General features: G+C 31.7%; 1 protein-coding gene across 1 annotated transcript; it reads right to left on the bottom strand.

Annotated features, from left to right (window-relative positions):
- Positions 1-1,927: 1,927 nt before the first annotated feature.
- LOC143544149 (putative protein phosphatase 2C 27) lies at positions 1,928-7,596 on the bottom strand. Its single transcript, XM_077036306.1, has 4 exons — positions 7,270-7,596; positions 4,911-5,102; positions 3,430-3,641; positions 1,928-2,657 (listed from the first exon to the last, which is right to left on the bottom strand). Exons 1-4 carry the CDS (start codon positions 7,402-7,404, stop codon positions 2,096-2,098), a joined length of 1,101 nt encoding a protein of 366 aa, XP_076892421.1. The 5' UTR covers positions 7,405-7,596; the 3' UTR covers positions 1,928-2,095.
- Positions 7,597-19,103: the final 11,507 nt, after the last annotated feature.

The raw sequence follows: 19,103 nt of genomic DNA, 5'->3' as shown, positions 1-19,103 counted from the left end.
GTCAGCCGCTGCCTACCCACCAACTACCAGCATGGCACGTGCGTAGGCCACAGTTGGTATAACAGGAATACTATTCAGCCGGCTATACCTTCTTGGAAACCTACCTTCGGCTATAAATACCCCAAATGGTATGATCATCTTATCTTATCTTGTATCTTATATCTTATACCTGATATCTGCTCTAGCAATCTCTGAATATACACTTATATTCAAGAGCAATCTAGTCTGATTCTCACGCCGGAGGGTGGTCACAAGGAGGTACCCCCCCTTCTCAGTGACGAGCTCACGGTGTCTGTTTTGCAGGTTATCAGAAGAACCATCTTTACCGGGTCTAACCCCTCGTGGGAAACATCTATTTAGCCCCCAGATTATCCGTAATCTGCCCGGGGTCGATTAGTGTTTCTTCAATATCGATCTTTTTAAGAAAAATGTTTCTTAGCTGCAAACAATTCTTTCTTTGTCTACATTCCACGCTATTCACATTATAATATATATTTTGTCATATTCTTGTTATTCATACTATAATTCCACAAAAAGTAGCATGACAGACCAACAATATGTTCTCTCATATAGTTATCTTAGGCCGGAGGTCCTGATGTTTAGTCGTATTGAATAAACTTACGTTTAGTCAAGTTGAACGTCCTGACATCAGGACGTGCTGAAAGTCCTAACGTTTGGTCATCATGACGTTAAGGATTCTATGATGAATATCTCGACGTTAAGTGAGGTTAAACGACCAACATTTATATGCCTTGTGTGATCTGATCGAGGCCGTGCTAGGCTGCTTGAGGGAAGCTATGTGTCATCCTTGGCCATAAACCTACATACATCATAATAATTTTTTTATTATTATAATCTTTTGTCTTATTTTTACTCCTAAAGAACCAGATATGACTATTTTTCAAATTTATAATAAAATAAGTTTTCTAGACTTAAAAGAAACAAAAGTGACTATTTTTTTACACCAAGGGGTATGAATCACTTCCAATTACTAATGGTGCTTAGGTGGCAGTGATGTCACAGAAACATCGTGCCCCTTATCCTTAGACCACTGGTTCACTTATGATGGGTACCAATTCTCGCACGGCTTACTCTCCAAACATGGGTTAGGTTGTGGGGTTGAAGGGTGAAGAAAAAGCCTTGAAGCGTTGATACGACAAGTTATCCAAAATGATGAAAAGTAACCCATAACGCATAATCTAAGCTCATTAACACCATAATTAGACTACGTAACATAAGTAAAAGTTGACTTTATCGAGAAAGATGACAATTAACAGGATATGGGATATATATTTTATAAAGTTTGGTTGTAAATAGTTTATGCATGATACAGCCCCTTTCTTTTTATAAGTATATTTTGTGGATATTACAGGAGATTTGGCTGGGATTGTTTAATAGCAAAAGTGACATCCCCAAGATAAAGGAAATGGTATTTAGGCTTGAGGGGGTTGAAGATGTTACCTACTTTACAAACAAAAATATGTTGTATGTATCGGGTTGTGTTGATTCTGTGGTGGTGGAAACGTGCGTGAGGGAGTTCGAGAGGATGGTAAAGATCGTAACTGTAAATTACAGTGTAAAGCGCATTCGAAAGCGGTACCACAAGAATAATGTTATGTGGGGACCAAACTTCATACCACGTTAAATAAATGTAAAGGAGTTTATATTTGCATATTATCCCTAGCGAAGGGTGCTTTAAGAACAATGATGAGTTCTAAGAACCACAAAGAACTCGTCCAAAGTTTCACACCATTGAATATTTTTTTTCTTCTGTTCTTTTCATATGTATTAAACATGAAAAAGTCGTCGTTTTAAAATTTAAAAAAAAATTGTATCATTTTTTTACCTAAATCTATATATAAACTGTCATTTGATTGTTTCTTTAAAAATGTATTTCAAGATTATAAGAAAAAAAAAAAGTTTACAAAATGATTAAATCACCGTGTTACAAATTTACAAATTGTTCCAACTGCTATAGAGATACAAGTATCCACTCTAAAATTGTTTTATTCCCTCACATGAATGTATTTACAACTATCCATTTTTCACCATCATCATCACCACCTCCAAATTGGTTTAAAAAACAAAATACTTTTCACCCTTCAAGATGAAATTTAAGATTAAGCAACCCTTCAGCAGAAATGCTCCGCCGCACTCTACCTCTCTGCACCGCCACTTGCGGCGGCGGTTCCGCCTGAAAACACACAATAACCACCGTCAAATTATCATCCGCTCCCCTCTTCATCGCTTCTTCCACCATCTCCTTACAACACCTTTCCACATCATTATGATCCTGCAACCGCCGCCTCACAAAATCCACCGCGTTTTGGTTCCTGAACACGTCCCAAATCCCGTCACTTCCAATAATCAAAAACTCGTCTTCTTTTGTGAGTGTAGTGAGTTTTAGCTCCGGCTCAGCAATCAATGGACCGATGTGGTCATCCATTTCTTTCAGCCCTTTGATGTGCCAGTTACCTATGGCTCGAGTCACGGCTAATTGACCGTTTAAGTAGCCGTCCTCAACGAAGCCACCTAAGGATTCGATTCTAATACGTTCTTTGTCATGGCACGGTCTATGGTCTTTTGACATCTCAAAAGCTAGCCCGTGTCGTGAGAGAACCGCCCTACAATCTCCAGCATTTGCCACGAGTAATGATCTGTTAAAAATAAAAAATGTAAACCTCATGACCGCAAAAACCATTTTCAACATAAAATTTAACATTACCCCCAGGCCCCAACTTAGTAAAAAATAAAAATGACATTTATAAAAGGTTAATACAGTAAAAAGCCAATATTTGTAAAAAATAAATAAATAATGACCGAGACAATATTTGTTTTAAGTCATTCTAAAAATACTAACACGAAAATTAGTTTTTTATCATACAACATTGTTTTAACATATAAAAACATCAAAAATAGATGAAGTAGTGTTCCAAGTAAACAAGCATAAAAAAATTTAAAAAAAAAGAATTTACATAGTATCCACATACTTAAAATCAATGTGCTAATAGCCGATTATTGTTAATTTCACAAATTCATGTACTCTAAACAAGTTCAAAAAATTGCGTAATTATTTATGCAAAAAAAAAAGTATCTTGCTAATACTAACCTTTATATTAACTTAAAAGTAAATAAATTACACATATGTTGTTGCCTTTCAGAAAAAAAGAAAGAAAATCACACAAATGTTGCCTTTCAAAAAATAAAATAAAATAAATAAATAATTACACATGTTAAAATTAATTTGTTTTTGGTTGAGGACAATAAATGTAGGACCATGTGAGTACTTTCCAGAGAACCAAATATATTCATTCATCTATGTCCACACCATTTTGAAGCATCATTGTCATTAAAGAAAAATACTAATACCACACAATAATAAATAAATAATAAATAAATAAATGTAAAAAGATAAATAAATGAACTGACCTTCCAGCTATGATGGCAGTGAGTGCAGTAGTGCCAGAAGAGAGTGCAGACTCAACAGCACATGACCTGGCAAATGCAGCATCTGTCTCCATAAAAGACCTCGTGACAACCTTTTCAAGCTCCAGAGGGAAACTGTCATCGTCAACAATGATTCTTGGCAGATTGTCACGCACAAAATGTGATGCACCTTCACCTCCATGCCCATCAAACACCTGTTCTTCCCATAAAATTATAACTTATATTATTATTATTATTAAAAGTTTTTAAAAAGTAGGCAAGTGTCACATGGGCAGTATGAGTCATGCGGACCGTGTAAGTGTATAAACAGGCATGTAAACGAATCACACGTTCAGTTAAACCGTTGGATGGAAAGTCGTTTATGTTCGTGTATATTAAAAACGAACAAGCATGCAGGGCCGACTATGGGGGGGAGTAAAGTCAGTACTCGCTAGGGTTTTAGGCCACCAATTTAGACCAAAAGCATATTAAATGATGAAAATGACCCTTAAGTTATCTGAAAAGACCAGCATATTCATGGTTAGTTGTTTTGCTTTATAACAACAAAATTTGAAAAAGGGCCCGAGTTCTCATTACGTTTTAGGCCTCCTAAAGGGTTAACCGGCCCTGCAAACATGACCAAAATATTTTGTTCATTTAGTTAGACGACATGTTTGTGAGCGGTACCTCTGCTAAATTCACTTATGTTTGCTCGATCACTAATATATTCATGAAAATGCATACGCTTGTTAGGCTAGTTTAATGAATTTTCAAACCAAACGCATTGTTGTACGTACACATCTACTTTTAGTTGGTTTTAGCTAAGTTATGCTCATTTACCTATGGTCAGCTATGTTAGTTCATGACCATTCGTTTATACCGTTAAAGAACAAACATAAACGAAGGCGCGTTTATATTGTTAACGAACGAACATGAACAAAAAAACCTATATGTGTTCGCTTAATTGTTCATGTACAATCGTTTGTTTGGTTAAGGTCAATTGAACGAACACAAACATGCTCTTATCGTGTTCGTTTACAGGCCAAAAGGTCACACAACCGTATGATATGTAAAAGAAATGTCATACGGGGTTGTAACGGTTTTCACTTTTCAATGATCACATCAGTTATTTCTTTATCACTCAAAACATCATGCGGGCCTTATGATTTTGGCATTTATATGGACCACTTTTTGCCTTCTCATACGACCCGTTTTTACTACTTTTCATGTACCGAACCGCGTCGATACCCACTTTCTGAGGTTTTGGGATCAGTACGGTACCGGTATTTTACCCATTTTTTCTCTTCAGTACCGGTACCATACCGAGCATTTCCGTTACTAGTAGCCACTTTTGGCAATTTTCGGGATCAGTATTTTCAGTACCGTTAGTAATGAGCTCCTCCCAGCATTTGATATTTGTATAGTGGTGGAAAATAATTAACAGATGATTTGATTTGAATAATAAGAGAAATAAACTTACTGACCCCATAAAATGAGATGGCTTCTTCACCAATCAACTTATTATTAAAGTTTCTAGCAAGATCTGGGATGCAAATATGAGTGTCTTCCATATATGGCCTATGTCCAATATCAGACCATTCTCCAGACCGAAGAATGGGAATAAAATTATTATATTTCTCTTCTGAAACAACTGTATTTTCACATATACTCTCCATCTGTGATCAAAATGAAACAATATTAGTGAAATTAATAATCTATTATATGATTTAGATCTTGATTTATTAACTCACAACCAAAAAAAGTCAACAACCAAACTTGATATTGACTTTTTTTTTCTTTCAGATTTGCACAATTCTATACATAACAACCAATGTTTTAAAAACCGGGTTTTTACTCATACAGGGTTGTGCTAGAAAATGGTACATATGTTCAACCGGGTTGAATGTATACCCAGTAATTTCATATAAATGCAACTATAACTCAAAAATTAACTAAAAAGTACATGATTCCATAAAAAAATCCAAAATCTAATCCATGATAAAAATAAATAAATAAATAAATACCGGCTGCCTGTTCGAAAGCCGGGATAACCGGTTCAACCGGCCGGTACGAACGGTTTTTAAAACATTGATAACCGCCATTGGAAAATGGAAATTATGAAATGATCTTATCCAAAAAGGGTAATTTTCTAAAACAAGTCTTGGGATCAAATCATTTTATAAATAGATATCAAACTTCCAAAATCAAGCCCAAATGGGGCAAGAATCACAGGATCAAGATTCAATTTAGTCAAGGGAAGATATGAACAAAAAAGCCTAATTTAAGATAAGCACTAAAACCCAAGAACACTGACTTAAAAGATTCTAAAATTAAACAAAATCCAGTTAAAATTATTGATAATATGCAAATTAAGAAACAACCCATGATAGTAATTGAAGTGATTTGGTCAAACTCAAAGGTAACTTAAAGCTGCAAGTTATTTAAAAAAAAAAACAAGAAAGTAACAATTGTTATTCACTTACAGGAAAAGAACTAGTAAAATAAATAAAAATTCCAAAATTAAACAAAGCAAGGCTTTTATGCAAATCAAGAAAGAATCCATGAAAGAAATTGAAGTAATTTGGTCAAATTCAAAGGTAATTTAAAGCTGCAAGCTATAAAAATCAAGAAAGTACCAATCTTTATTATAAGACCCCAAAATTAGACAAACCCCAGTTGGAAATTGGAGTAATTTTATTAATCTTATGCACTCAAGAAAGAACACATGAAAGAAATTGGAGTAATTTGATTAAATTTATGAGTAATTTGGCAGCTGCAAGCTATAAAAATTAAGAAAGTAGTAACTAGCAACCTTTATTCAATTAAATATACAAAATTAAACAAAACCCAGTTGGAATTATCAATTTTATGCAAATCAAGAAAAAAACCCATGAAAGAAATTTAAGTAATTTGGTTAAATTTGCATGTAATTCACCACTACAACCTACAAAAAATCAAGAAAGTAACAACTTTTTAGCCAAATCATCAGTTTTATGCAAATCAAGATAAAACCCATGAAAGAAATTGAAGTAATTTGGTCAAATTTACATGTAATTCACCACTACAAAAAAAAAAATGTAACAATATTTAAGCAAAGCCCAGATCAAATTATCAATTTTATGCAAATCAAGAAACAACCCATAAAAATAAATCAAAGTAATTTGGTCAAATTAATATCCAATTCACCACAACAAACTATACAAATCAAGAAAGTAACAATTTTTAAGCAAAACCCAGCTCAAATTATCAACTTTATGCAAATCAAGAAACAACCCATGAAAAAAATTCAAGTAACTTAGTCAAATTTACATGTAATTCACCACTACAAACTGAAAAAAAAAATTAAAAAAAAAAATAAAATAAGCAAAACCCAGTTGGAATTATCAATTTTAGGCCAATCAAGAAACAACCCATGAAAGAATTTAAAGTAATTTGGTCAAATTGATATCCAATTCACCACTACAAACTATAAAAACCAAGAAATTAACAATTTTTAAGCAAAACCCAATTCAAATTATCAATTTTATTCAAATCAAGAAACAACCCATAAAAGAAATCAAAGTAATTTTTAAGCAAAACCCATTTCAAATTATCAATCTTTAGTAAATCAAGAAAAAACCCATTAAAGAAATTTAAGTAATTTGGTTAATTTACATGTAATTTACCTCTACAAACTATAAAAACCAAGAAAGTAACAATCTTTAAGCAAAATCCAGCTCAAGTTATCAGTTTTATGCAAATCAAGAACAAACCCATAAAAGAAATCAAAGTATTTTGGTCGAATTAATATCCAATTCACCACTAAAAACTATTAAAAAAAAGTAACAATATTTATTGACTTACAGGGAAAGAAGTGGAAAGATTGATCTGATGAGAAGGCAACTGAGTGGTATGATTAATATTATTATTATTGTCTGTTGAGAGACACAAATGATCTATTTCTTCTTCACAAGCTTGTTCTAGGTCTTGAACACACATATTTAATGGATTGGTATAAGTAGCAGATTGTTTGTTTTTTCTCTCTCACACACAAACACACAGAGAATCAGAAAAAGAAAAATTATTGGATTAAAGGAAAAGATGAAATAAAAACTTTCTGATGAGAGATGGGTTTCAAGAGAGAATCAGGAAAGAGGAAATTAATTGGTAGCAAAAGAAGATTCCAAGAATATGTTTTCTATTTATTTTATTAATATTATTTTTGTTTTTGAAGGAAATAATGGTTGTGATTACTTGCTTTTGTTGATGACGTATGGGTGTTTTTGTGCGTGTACGTGTCAAAGATTGAAATTGTCTAGATTATTCGTGGAAATGATCTTTAAAAAACTTAGGTTAGTGGGTTTAATTGAAAATACTAGATTAAATCAATAACATTTTGAATGAGACTTTTCACATATGTATGTTAGGTTTAGCCGTTTAGGGGCAGATTCGGTGTTTTGTTAGAAAGGGTAAGACATAGACATCCCTTAAATCTATAGTTTTTTTTATAAGTTCTAGTATATTAAATCCAAAGACCTAAGTGTTCTGTTTATAATGTTTTTAGTGCCCAAAATTCAACTTTTGAGCCAAACATTCCAAATTACTTGATTGCCTAATACTTCATCAATTGAAAATTTACAGGGTGAATACATACAACTGTTTTATTTCACTCTCATGTATGCACATTGATTGATGGTGTGTGAAAATATGAAAGATTGAATGCTTTGTAAGCAAATGCTATGAATAAAGCTGTAATTGACCGTTTTCAAAAGATTATATCACGCAGATGTGAATTGTAATATGTGTTTTGCTTATTATATTTAAGAAAATTTGTTTCTTACATTTCTATACATAGTTTATTTAATGTAATTTTGTTTAACCGACCCATTTGGTTTGACATTTGGCCTGGCCAATTCTAGATTGATTTTTTTTTTTGCACCGACTAGCTAAAATTCTTAAATCCGTCATTGGTTAGGTTGGTGTTGTGTGAACTAACTGTATAAACATGCACGCATTACAAGCAGTGACAGATCTAAAAAAAAATTTCTTAAGGGTTGAAAGAGGGTCTATGTCAAAATTTCATAAAGGTTAGATGCAAATTTAACATATATATACTTTTAGAAACTTCGTTTTACAAGGTACAACCGATTCCTATACTTATAGTGTAGGCCTACCAATGATCACGAGTGCATCCTCTTGACCCTCCCTCTCCTAGACTTTCTGGGTGGACATTTGTGACCAAAGATATCTTCGTCTTTCTTCCTTCTCTTACCAATAAAAAAACATCCTTTGAAGGTGTCCCAGCTATAGTTTAAGAAATGATAAAATTAAACGATAAAGGTTTGGTGGGTCGATCACGTTTGGCGATTTAAGGTGTTTGGAGGTCTAATGGTTTGGTGGTCTGAACCAACATTTTTATTCATTTTAAAAATCACTAGTTTGTACTAAAACGATGATATAGTTAATAGATATAATACATATACAAAATTGCATACCCTAACAATAAAAGTATGTAACTAAAAATATAAATAACGGGTTTCCTTTATACCGTCGATTTCAAGTCCTAAATTGTTGGCCAAGATTAAACTATATAAGTTTTAAGCTATCAATTTATTATTGTTTAGGCAGGTTAATTAATTTTAACGGTTTTGTAAACATCCACTCAATAATCTGATTGAGAAAGATGAAAAGGTTACTTTGTTGTATATCAAATAATTCGTTTGTAAAGAGAACAAAATAAGTATACTTTTAGCCAAAAGAAAAGGCAATTGGAAAACAAAATAAATTTAAATACACCTTTTGTTTCTCTCTTTTTCATGCATCATCTTTAAGATAACAAAAGAAACAAAAATATCAAAAGTCAAAAATACTAGAAAAATAAATCTATCATTAGAAAATAAAACTAACACCCAAGTTGATATATTAAATTAAGCCTAAAAAAGTAGAGCCACGGATAAAAAAAAATCTTAGGAAATGAAAAATAAGAAACAAAGTAATAATATGTTCCTTCAAAAATTTCTTGATCATTTATGAAGTTTCTTTATAAGAATATAATAGTACCGGAAACTATGTAGGCGTGTGAGTTTCTGACCCGATACGAATTTAATATAAAATTCACATGTTTCGGTTTGCTATAAACGAATTCAAGTCAATCTTGAAAAGTAGTGAAATCCTAAGCTAAGCCTTGGCTAAACCTAAGAAATCTAAATGTCATAATACCTTTAATATCCCCTAGCCACCATCCTACTGCTAAGAAGAACACCCGTGTTGTGGCATTCCACCAAGAAGGTTATTGGTTACTTCAATAGCACATCCTTGTATAATGCGGCTGGATAGCAGGGGCAACCTTTTAATTTATTATGAGTCCAACCGATGGATTTGATAAGTTCTTGCTAATAACCATGTCCAATGAATATAAACATTAAACTAAAAGCCATGCTTGTGGGTTGGCTGGTTCAACCCGAACCCGAAAATTTGACCCGAACCCGAAAATCATGTAAAACCATGGACTTGAGCATGACCCGCATATTTGCGCGTTGGCCTGAACACAACCCGTTTGACCTGATGTTTTTTGTAACATATATATGCTTTAAATTTACATCTTCTCAAAAAAAGCAAAATTATGTAAAACAATTGATATTTAAATATAAATATTATGTTAATTTCATTTTTCGTCTTAAGTTTTTGTGTAAGATGCCCAACCAATTTAATTTGTTGCCCGCTTGCCTTCTGTTTCGATGTAATCCAATGAACATAATTGTTTTAATTTAACAAGTTAAGCTGTAAAACCCGTTGAATTAACCCAAACCGGCCATTTAGTTAAATGGGTTCACCAAATTTACCCAAGCCCATTTAACACCACTGAAATTAGGTGATTTTAAACGCGAGTAGATATACTTTAATTACAAAAGTATAAACTTGATTATTACTATAAAAAATAAATAAATAATTTTTTTTGAATGACTATAAATCACTAACGAACTACTGACCCATCTGCTCATTTTCACCCCCTAGCCAACCTAAAACCTTTTATTTTTTGTTACGGATGAGACTTGTTCTCAAGTCTTCTCACTTTTTTAAATTAAAGTCTTTATGTGTCTCATCTCAACCATTTGAGCTAGAGATCGTTGGCAATAAATAAATAACCTTGCTTTTGAAGTAATATCATTAAACCGATCAATATTGGTTGCTATTAAATTAATTTTAGAAATTTAAATTTGTAAAAGGTTCAAGTTTTACTTTCTTGATTGAGAAATCAACGATTAGAGATGAGCTTTTTGTCTCGCGTACCTGTATTTGTACTTGTATCCGTACCCGTACCGATTTAGTCTATTTGGTACGGGTATCGGTACTCGTTTTTATTGATTTTCGGTACAGATACAATCGGGTACGAAATGAGTGCGTTCAGTTTTTTGTACCCGTTTGTAACATATAGAGATTTAATTGAGATTATCCATATTTAATATCTAAAATAAATCCTCAAACCGTATCATAATTTAACGTTTTATGATTTACAAAGTATTGACCTATCATTTTATTAACTTTTATTGTTTACTTTGATATTATGGTTTATCGGGTTTACTTTTCGTTTTTATTGTGGTATTATTAATGTCGGTACTTATATCAATTTAGCCAATTTGATACCCACCACATACTCATAAGTCATACACGTCCGGTACCCTGACCGATTAAGCGTATTTGTTACTCGTGTCGGTACCAACATCGTTGAAGATTTGAAAAAGGAAAAAAAAACAAAGCGATACAAAAGCAGATACCGCGACCAGTTTGTACACGTACCGTACCAAATCTTTTGGTACAGGTATCGACACTCGTTTTAATTGATTTTCAATACAAGTATAATTGGATATAGGTACTGTACCTATCTCATCCCACTCGATTTTAGCCATCACACCCATTTTGTGGGATGCCAAGGAGGTGTTTTCCTATTTCCTCCTGAGAGTTTCAGTTTTGAATTCCAACTCATGTGCGCGTTCTGAAATATAGGTATCATCATTGTATGAGGATTCGAATTTGGGTAGCGAGGTATGACAAATGTAATGACCCTTTAAAAGAGACGCTACTGTTAGTGTAGCAGACGCGTTTCAAAGAAAAATAAGTTAGATTTTGAGAATAAAACATTTAAACGATATTAATTTATGGTCACAAAAATAGTAATTCATTTAAATTTTTTCACCTATAACTACTTTTGTCCAATAATTCCTTACAACTGACAACTCACGGCCGCAACTTTAATTTTTTTTTCAAATGTACACATGGGTTGCAAACAAAGTTGGTAGGTGAGTTTTTTTCACTTGACGTGTTATGTAATGGACGTAAACACAAAGATAGGCCTAAGAAGAGACCTAATGTCACTTGATCTTTATTCATGATTGTTGGAGGAATTGGATCTTTATTTGAACTCGTTGATAACGGTAGACACATGATTTTATTTTAAAAGTTGAATCAGTAAGAGAGAGAGTATTCTTAATAGTTGATGTAGCCTCTTAATAGGTAATGTTTAAAAGTCAAGATCAGATCTCTTAATAATTTAGCATGTGATTGTCAAAAAGCCCTTGATGAATGAGGCAAATAAGAAATGGGTTTAGTGGTAGCATTTTTGACATTGTCAATGCTCACATACACGACCGTTAAGAGGTCCATTATTTGATGTTTAAAAGACAAAATAGACCAATAGGGTGTTTAGACGTGCCTTTTTGACTTATTAGTTTGCTTTGAATAAGGATTAATAAATGGGAAAATTCTCAAAATGGTCATATTTTGGAAATAGATTTCATTTTTGTCTCTCAAACTTAATAATTTCAAAAATAACCTCTTTAACTCATCTTTGATCATGTGTTAGAAATCTAATACGTCTTTGACGACATGTTATCAAAACACGTCGTCAAAGACGCGTTAGATTTCCAAACACATGGTTAAAGATGAGTTAGGCATCCAAACACATAGTTAACAACGTGTTAGTATCAAACACATAATCACAGATATGTTAGTCTTTTGTTTGTTTTTTTAATATTATATTGTTAGTTTTACTTATATTTGTTTTTCTTTTATAACTTTTAATATATAAAATTTTATATTATTTCGAATATACCGACGAGAAATGTTTACTTTTATCTACATGTTGACATCAATTTTATTTAAAACCGAGCGGGGTCAAATTTTATTGAACATTTCGATATTAATTTGACACGGATCGAGTTTGAGTAAGTTTATGTCAATCCGTAGATAAATGTAAACATGTCTTGTCGGTATATTTGAAATAATATAAAACTTTAAATACTAAAAGTTATAAAAGAAAAACAAATATAAGTAAAACTAGTTATAAAAATATAATATTAAAAGAAACAAACAAAAAGTTAACATATCTTTAACTATGCATTTGATGCTAACATATCTTTAACTACGTGTTTGAATGTGTAACTCATCTTTAACTACGTGTTTGGAGACGTGCTATGCTAACATGTCATCAAAGACGTGTTAAATTTTCTAACATATGGTCAAAGATGAGTTAAAAAGGGACATTTTTAGAATTATTAAATTTGGAGGACAAAAATGAAATCTATTTCGAAAATAGGGTCATTTTAAGAATTTTTCCTTAATAAATTAATAACAATTGATTTTCTTGCCACTAAATCATGTTTTTTCCATCAAACTTAAAGTTACGTAGTAAAATTGATAATAACCGTAAACATAGTTGGAAAATTAGAATATAATGAATGGAAATTATTTTTATGAAATTATTATTACTAGACTTTTCATATGATGAAACTCTTAAGTAGAGTTACTTAATGAAATTGATTAGTTTTATTTGAGTTTATGACTCTAATTAATTTCTAATTAAGAGAGATCTTTATCATACATGACTCTTGTGCATATGGTGGGCTATGAGCCTCATTTGATGATGCTAGGAAGAATATAAGCTATAAAATTCAAGGAAAAATGCATGAAGAGTTATTGATGAAGAAAAGCTTTGAATACTTATATGTTGGGCCTATATAGATGAGTTTCTTTACTTGATTCCTCTACCTTTTTTATTATATATTTTTCACAAGTTCTAACACTACAATTTACCCGATGTAACCTCGGGCGCGTGGACATCTTCAGCAGTACCAACTGCTTCGGATGTTGTACCCTGGGAGACAGACGCGTTGTCTTATGTAGAGGCACGAAATCTGTTTTAAGATAAACGTGTTGAACAAGTGCCTCAGCCTCAACCGTCGAATTTAGTTTGTCTTGTTGTAGCCAAGAGACTTAGAAGACCTTGTTTTGTCAAAAGTTGGACAATCTATCTTTTTGTTAGTTCTTGCCAAGGAGATTACAAGAAGATGTTGTTGAAGACTTTATCATTTGAAGAGCTTGGTTGGAAACACTTAACATAATTGTTATATTATTTCATTATTTATTTTAGTTTATATTGCGGTATGTGTAGTACTTACCTTTTCATGTTAATAACAAGAGTATCGTTATTATATGTATTAATTTTAATATAAAAAGTGTCCCATGTTCCTACAATTTTCAAAAAGATTTTCCATAATATTATTAAAGCAATCTTAAACCCTTTTTACTAAGGATATTGGGTTCACGAAAAATATTAAAATTATTTTTATTGTTGCAACAATCTTGTATATTTGTTCTTGAAAATATGTATGTAGTACAAATTGTTGTGTATGGATTTATAGAGATGTGGTAAATCTTAAATCCTATACCGTGATACAAGACGTTGATTTATAGAGATGTGGTATAATATTAAATCCTATACCATGATACAAGACGAATGGTTTATGATTCATTCGTTCGATTTAAGACGATTTTTTAATCGTTATTTTTCTAACTTGTGTGTTAGATCGGGTTTATTGGTATAAACCTATGTTCTTTGTGAACATTAAATTCTCGATCGTGCATGTTAGATCGGATTTATTTTATAGAAATACATTTTATAAATGCTTCATTTCCTAACATGCGTGTTAGAAATTCTTACAAGTTATATATATTATGGTTGAAAATGTTTGTCAAAACATCTCGTTTCTTAAAACAAGTGTGAGAAGTAGTTTATTTTATGTAAACTAATAAGCCTTATAATGATTTCCGTAATCATTTATTTCTTAATGAGTGTATTCAATTTGGTTGATTTTATATAAACCAATAAGTTTATAACGGTTTATGTAATCGTTTATTTCTAATGAGTGTGTTAGAAAATAATACACGGAGACATCCATTGGGTGCATTTTAGTGAAATATAAACATAGACTTCCATGTTTGGTTGTAATGAAATAGTACATATGAGACTTTCATGTGTCTCTATTAAGATTCCTCTCATTAAGTAATCTATAATCATAGCCTTAATTAAGAGTTAATGAAAGACTTAACTAAGTGTTAATGAAAGCTTTAACTATGTGTTAATGAAGTGACTCTTGGGCTATTAAGGTTTTATGAACTAAATGTTTCATGATATACTATAGAAAAACAAATAGTTAAAAAAAAAGAAAAATTGTCTCAATGTTTAATTTTTCTAATAATAAGTGTGTTAAAAAGAGTTATTTTATAACTTTAAACATTGCTTGGCTAAATATTTTTAATAGCCTAACATGCGTGTTTGATACGATTTCTTTTGTGAAACCAACGGTTTTAAACCTTTTCGAAAGAAACAAATTATTTTATAGAATAAACGATAAAATAAAAACTTGGTGTTCTTATGAACATAAGTTCTATAAAATTTACAACGTGCTTTTAGTTAACACCTTGTTGTTGTTTTGGACAAATTCTGATTGTTTAAGCATATAGTTTCATGATGAAACAAGGATCTTATCCTTATGAGTTCATAGAGAACTATTGAGGGAGTACCTCAAGTCATGGTATAAAAGGATATCATTGCGACGATTTCGATCGAACAATGAAGGTGTTGAAGATAATAACACTTTGAGATTTATTATCTAGATGTCGTCTTTTTATCCGTTTGAATTACTTTTAAAAAGTGTTTTACACTTTATTTTGTATGTTCGGTTGTATTGTTATTTTGTGTTCAATATTTTCGGATAACACATACAATTATACAACGAAATAAATCAACATTTTAAATAAAATGGACAATTTTAATCGAATAGTGTAAGAAGAATTTGCATAAGAAACAACTTGTGAGTCATTGCATTGACTAAAGTCTAAGATGAGACATCAAATGTATAACTACATTATGAGAGATTCATGGAAGAACGTAGTGAGTGTATTAAAATGAAATACACAAAAATGTTATATTTAAATCATTGAAATTCACTTAGTGTGAATTATAACATATAAACTAATATATGTTCACAAGAAATTAAACTTCTTGGAAGTTCAATAAGTATGAATTAATATATGAATTAATATGAATTAATATATCCTGGTGAAATACTTAAATTCTTAAAAATTCATGAAAGATTATATCTTTGAAAATTCACCGAGTGTGAATCATAAACACGTTGATCATGTATAAAGAAATATATGTTACTATTGTAAATGAATATAAAAAAAAATCTTAAGAGATCACTAAAATATTCTTACATTATTGATGGATATGTAGATTTTCTACCACCATCCATGTTATTTAACTATGTGAAAGTGTTGTCTTTCATATTGGAATAGTATCTCAATAAATGGCTTTAAGAAGCAAATGTGATTCCAAAAATTTAAGTGTCAATCCAATTGACTTTATCTCAACATTATAGTGACTGTAGACAAGTAGCATTCATCTTGTTGATGATGAATGTATTCACCAGAATTGTTTGGATTAACACTTGCGTTTAATGTTCATATAAGTCAATGGTGAAGTCTTGAAGATCAAAGGCAAAAGAGTTATTTTCCTTAAACGAATGATGAAGTTATTTATGTGCTACATACACTAACTTGCGAGACTTTCCAAAAGACTAACATTTTGGGATTGTGAACAAGTCTCATAACTTTGTCTAAGCTAAGGAGCGAATGTTTCAAAGTGATATTGTAATAATATTATGGCTGTGAAAAATCAGAATGATACATCTTCTGTTCACATGCTAAAGTATTGTAGTCTAAAGCATGCTAGACTAGTACTTGTTAATTATGGTGCTTTGCGAAGACAAGTTAACGTGAAACATTCAAAAGATACACAAACATGTGAATGAGTTTCTGTATAGACAAATTTGAAGTGAGTTTTCATTCAATATAAGGAAATAATATAAATTATGAGGATCTTAAAAAGACCTTAACTTTCTAGGTTTGCCTTAGAGGGTGATTTAGAATCTTTATAAGTTGGTGATGTTTGATAATAAACTTATGAAAAGTGTTACTTTATTAGTAAGCATTGATTAACTCATTGATACAAAGACATGGTTTTGTTCAAATCATGAGTTTCGAGTTGTCTTCATAAGTAAAGTTAAACAAACTATATCAAAATGCAAGAAATGTGGGGGGGGGAGCCATTTAAGAAACTACTCTTTAGAAGTATATAGAAATGGTAATTAATATGATATATCAAACTTATGTAAAAAGGAAGAACCTTTCTTTACCTCATTCAAAAGTTGGATGATGTTATCCAATAGTATTTAAATGTGTAGGTGTCTTGCATTTAAACTTGGAAGGTTTAGCAATGAGGATTATTGTAATCCAATCTAACATTGGAAACACACGACTAAGTAGAGGACAAAAAGGTCGTAGTGCATAATGGAGATGTGTTGCCTTAATAATAAGTGTATTTACAAAGACAAATATTATAACCAGATTCAGGTGGCCACTGAGATTATAGTCTTAGAAAGTTGACGTTAGGCAAAATTAACTTATAAGTTAAGAACACATCATGACAACTGATGTCAACTACACAAATTATCTGCAGTGACTAGACAAAGTCAAAGATAATGTTATGGATCCAACAACCTGAGGGTTTAGTAGAGATCAAGTTGTGGAATGAGACTAAAGCCCATGAAAAAGGGTATATAAAGAAAACCTAACTTAGTTGACTGGCAATATCTAAGTTCAATAGGACAACCTAATTATATATCTACGGGTGTCACTGTGGGGGCGTAGCTTACGTATAAGTTAACACATAAGCTAATATATATATCCTCCTAAATTATAAAGGGAGTCTAACTACTTCGTAGTCCATTCCTATAACAACAGTGACATGTTGTGAGGCTAAGCATAATATATGGTTAATGATTTGTGTAAATCATTATAACCTTAATGTTTTTAATGATTTAAGGATAATCACCTATGTAAAAGAGAAGTGGGGTCGCTTCGAATGAAATTGTGGGGTGCGTAATTCCTAGAGCTTTCACAAAACCATGTTAGTGTTCTAGGACCATAATGGACACAACAATGAGGGGATGTGCTTGGCTAGGGAGAGTATTGTGTGAAGTGTATTGTCGTCTACACAAATGGGGGTTTGTTCAAGGACATCACGTCTACTAACCGCTAGGAGACTAAATATGCTTCACAAAGGAAGGTTCAAAGCTAACACCTATCTATCCTGCAATACTCAACTGTCGAGGTTATATTGGATATTCTGTGTGTTTTGATTAATCTCCATTCATGTGGGGGATTGTTGGAAAATTAGAATATAATGAATGGAAATTATTTTTATGAAATTATTATTACTAAACTTTTCATATGATGAAACTCTTAAGTAGAGTTACTTAATGAAATTGATTAGTTTTATTAAAGTTTATGACTCTAATTAATTTCTAATTAAGAGAGATCTTTATCATACATGACTCTTGTGTATATGGTAGGCTATGAGCCTCATTTGATGATGCTAGGAAGAATATAAGCTAGAAATTCAAGGACAAATGCATAAAGAGTTATTGGTGAAGAAAAGATTTGAATACTCATATGTTGGGCCTATATAGATTCTTTACTTGATTCCTCTACCTTTTTTATTATATATTTTTCACAAGTTCTAACACTACAATTTACCCGATGTAACCTCGGGCGCGCGGACATCTCTGGCAGTAACAACTGCTTCGGCTGTTGTACCCTGGGAGACAGACGCGCTGTCTTATGTAGATGCGCGAAATCTGTTTTAAGGAAAACGTGTTGAACAAGTGCCTCAGCCTCAACCGTCGAATTTAGTTTGTCTATTGTTGCAGCCAAGAGACTTAGAAGACCTTGTTTTGGCAAAAGTTGGACAATCTATCTTTTTGTTAGTTCTTGTCAAGGAGATTACAAGAAGATGTTGAAGACTTTATCATTTGAAGAGCTTGGTTGGAAACATTTAATATAATTGTTATATTATTTCATTATTTATTTTAGTTTATATTGTGGTATGTGTACTACTTACTTTTTCATGTTAATAACGAAAGTATCGTTATTATTTGTATTAATTTTAATATAAAAGTGTCCCATATTCCTACAAACATATTGTTTAAAATCCCAAATATATATAACTTTGTCACAGATAGAAGTTTTCAAAACGAATAATGATTTTATTTTTAAGCAAATAATATTTGGATCGTCTAAACTAAAGATGAGCAAAACAAGTATAGGATGGGTCCTTGACCCAATCGATGTCAAGACGTAAAAGTCCATACACGCGAGAGAGAGAGAGAGAGAGAGAGAGAGAGAGATTTAATTGAGATTATATAGAGAGAGAGAGAGAGAGAGAGATTTTCTATTTTTCATATCTTTCCCCAATTATGTAATGTAGAGATTTAATTGAGATTATTCATATTTAATGT

Source organism: Bidens hawaiensis, unplaced genomic scaffold, assembly GCF_021521415.1.
Source record: "Bidens hawaiensis isolate Kalapana, Puna unplaced genomic scaffold, B.hawaiensis_p1.1 tig00013437_1, whole genome shotgun sequence".
NCBI lineage: Eukaryota > Viridiplantae > Streptophyta > Magnoliopsida > Asterales > Asteraceae > Bidens > Bidens hawaiensis.
The sequence above is the reverse complement of the archived record's forward strand: the minus strand, read 5'-3'. Positions and strand labels throughout refer to the sequence as shown.

What these genes read in the sequence shown, in the direction of transcription:
- LOC143544149 (XM_077036306.1), bottom strand. Translation starts at nt 7,404, where the DNA reads ATGTGTGTTCAAGACCTAGAACAAGCTTGTGAAGAAGAAATAGATCAT. An exon ending in ATCTTTCCACTTCTTTCCCT is followed by an intron (nt 5,103 to 7,269) that starts GTAAGTCAATAA and finishes TTTTGATCACAG; the next exon opens with ATGGAGAGTATATGTGAAAA. An exon ending in AAGCCATCTCATTTTATGGG is followed by an intron (nt 3,642 to 4,910) that starts GTCAGTAAGTTT and finishes TGGGAAGAACAG; the next exon opens with GTGTTTGATGGGCATGGAGG.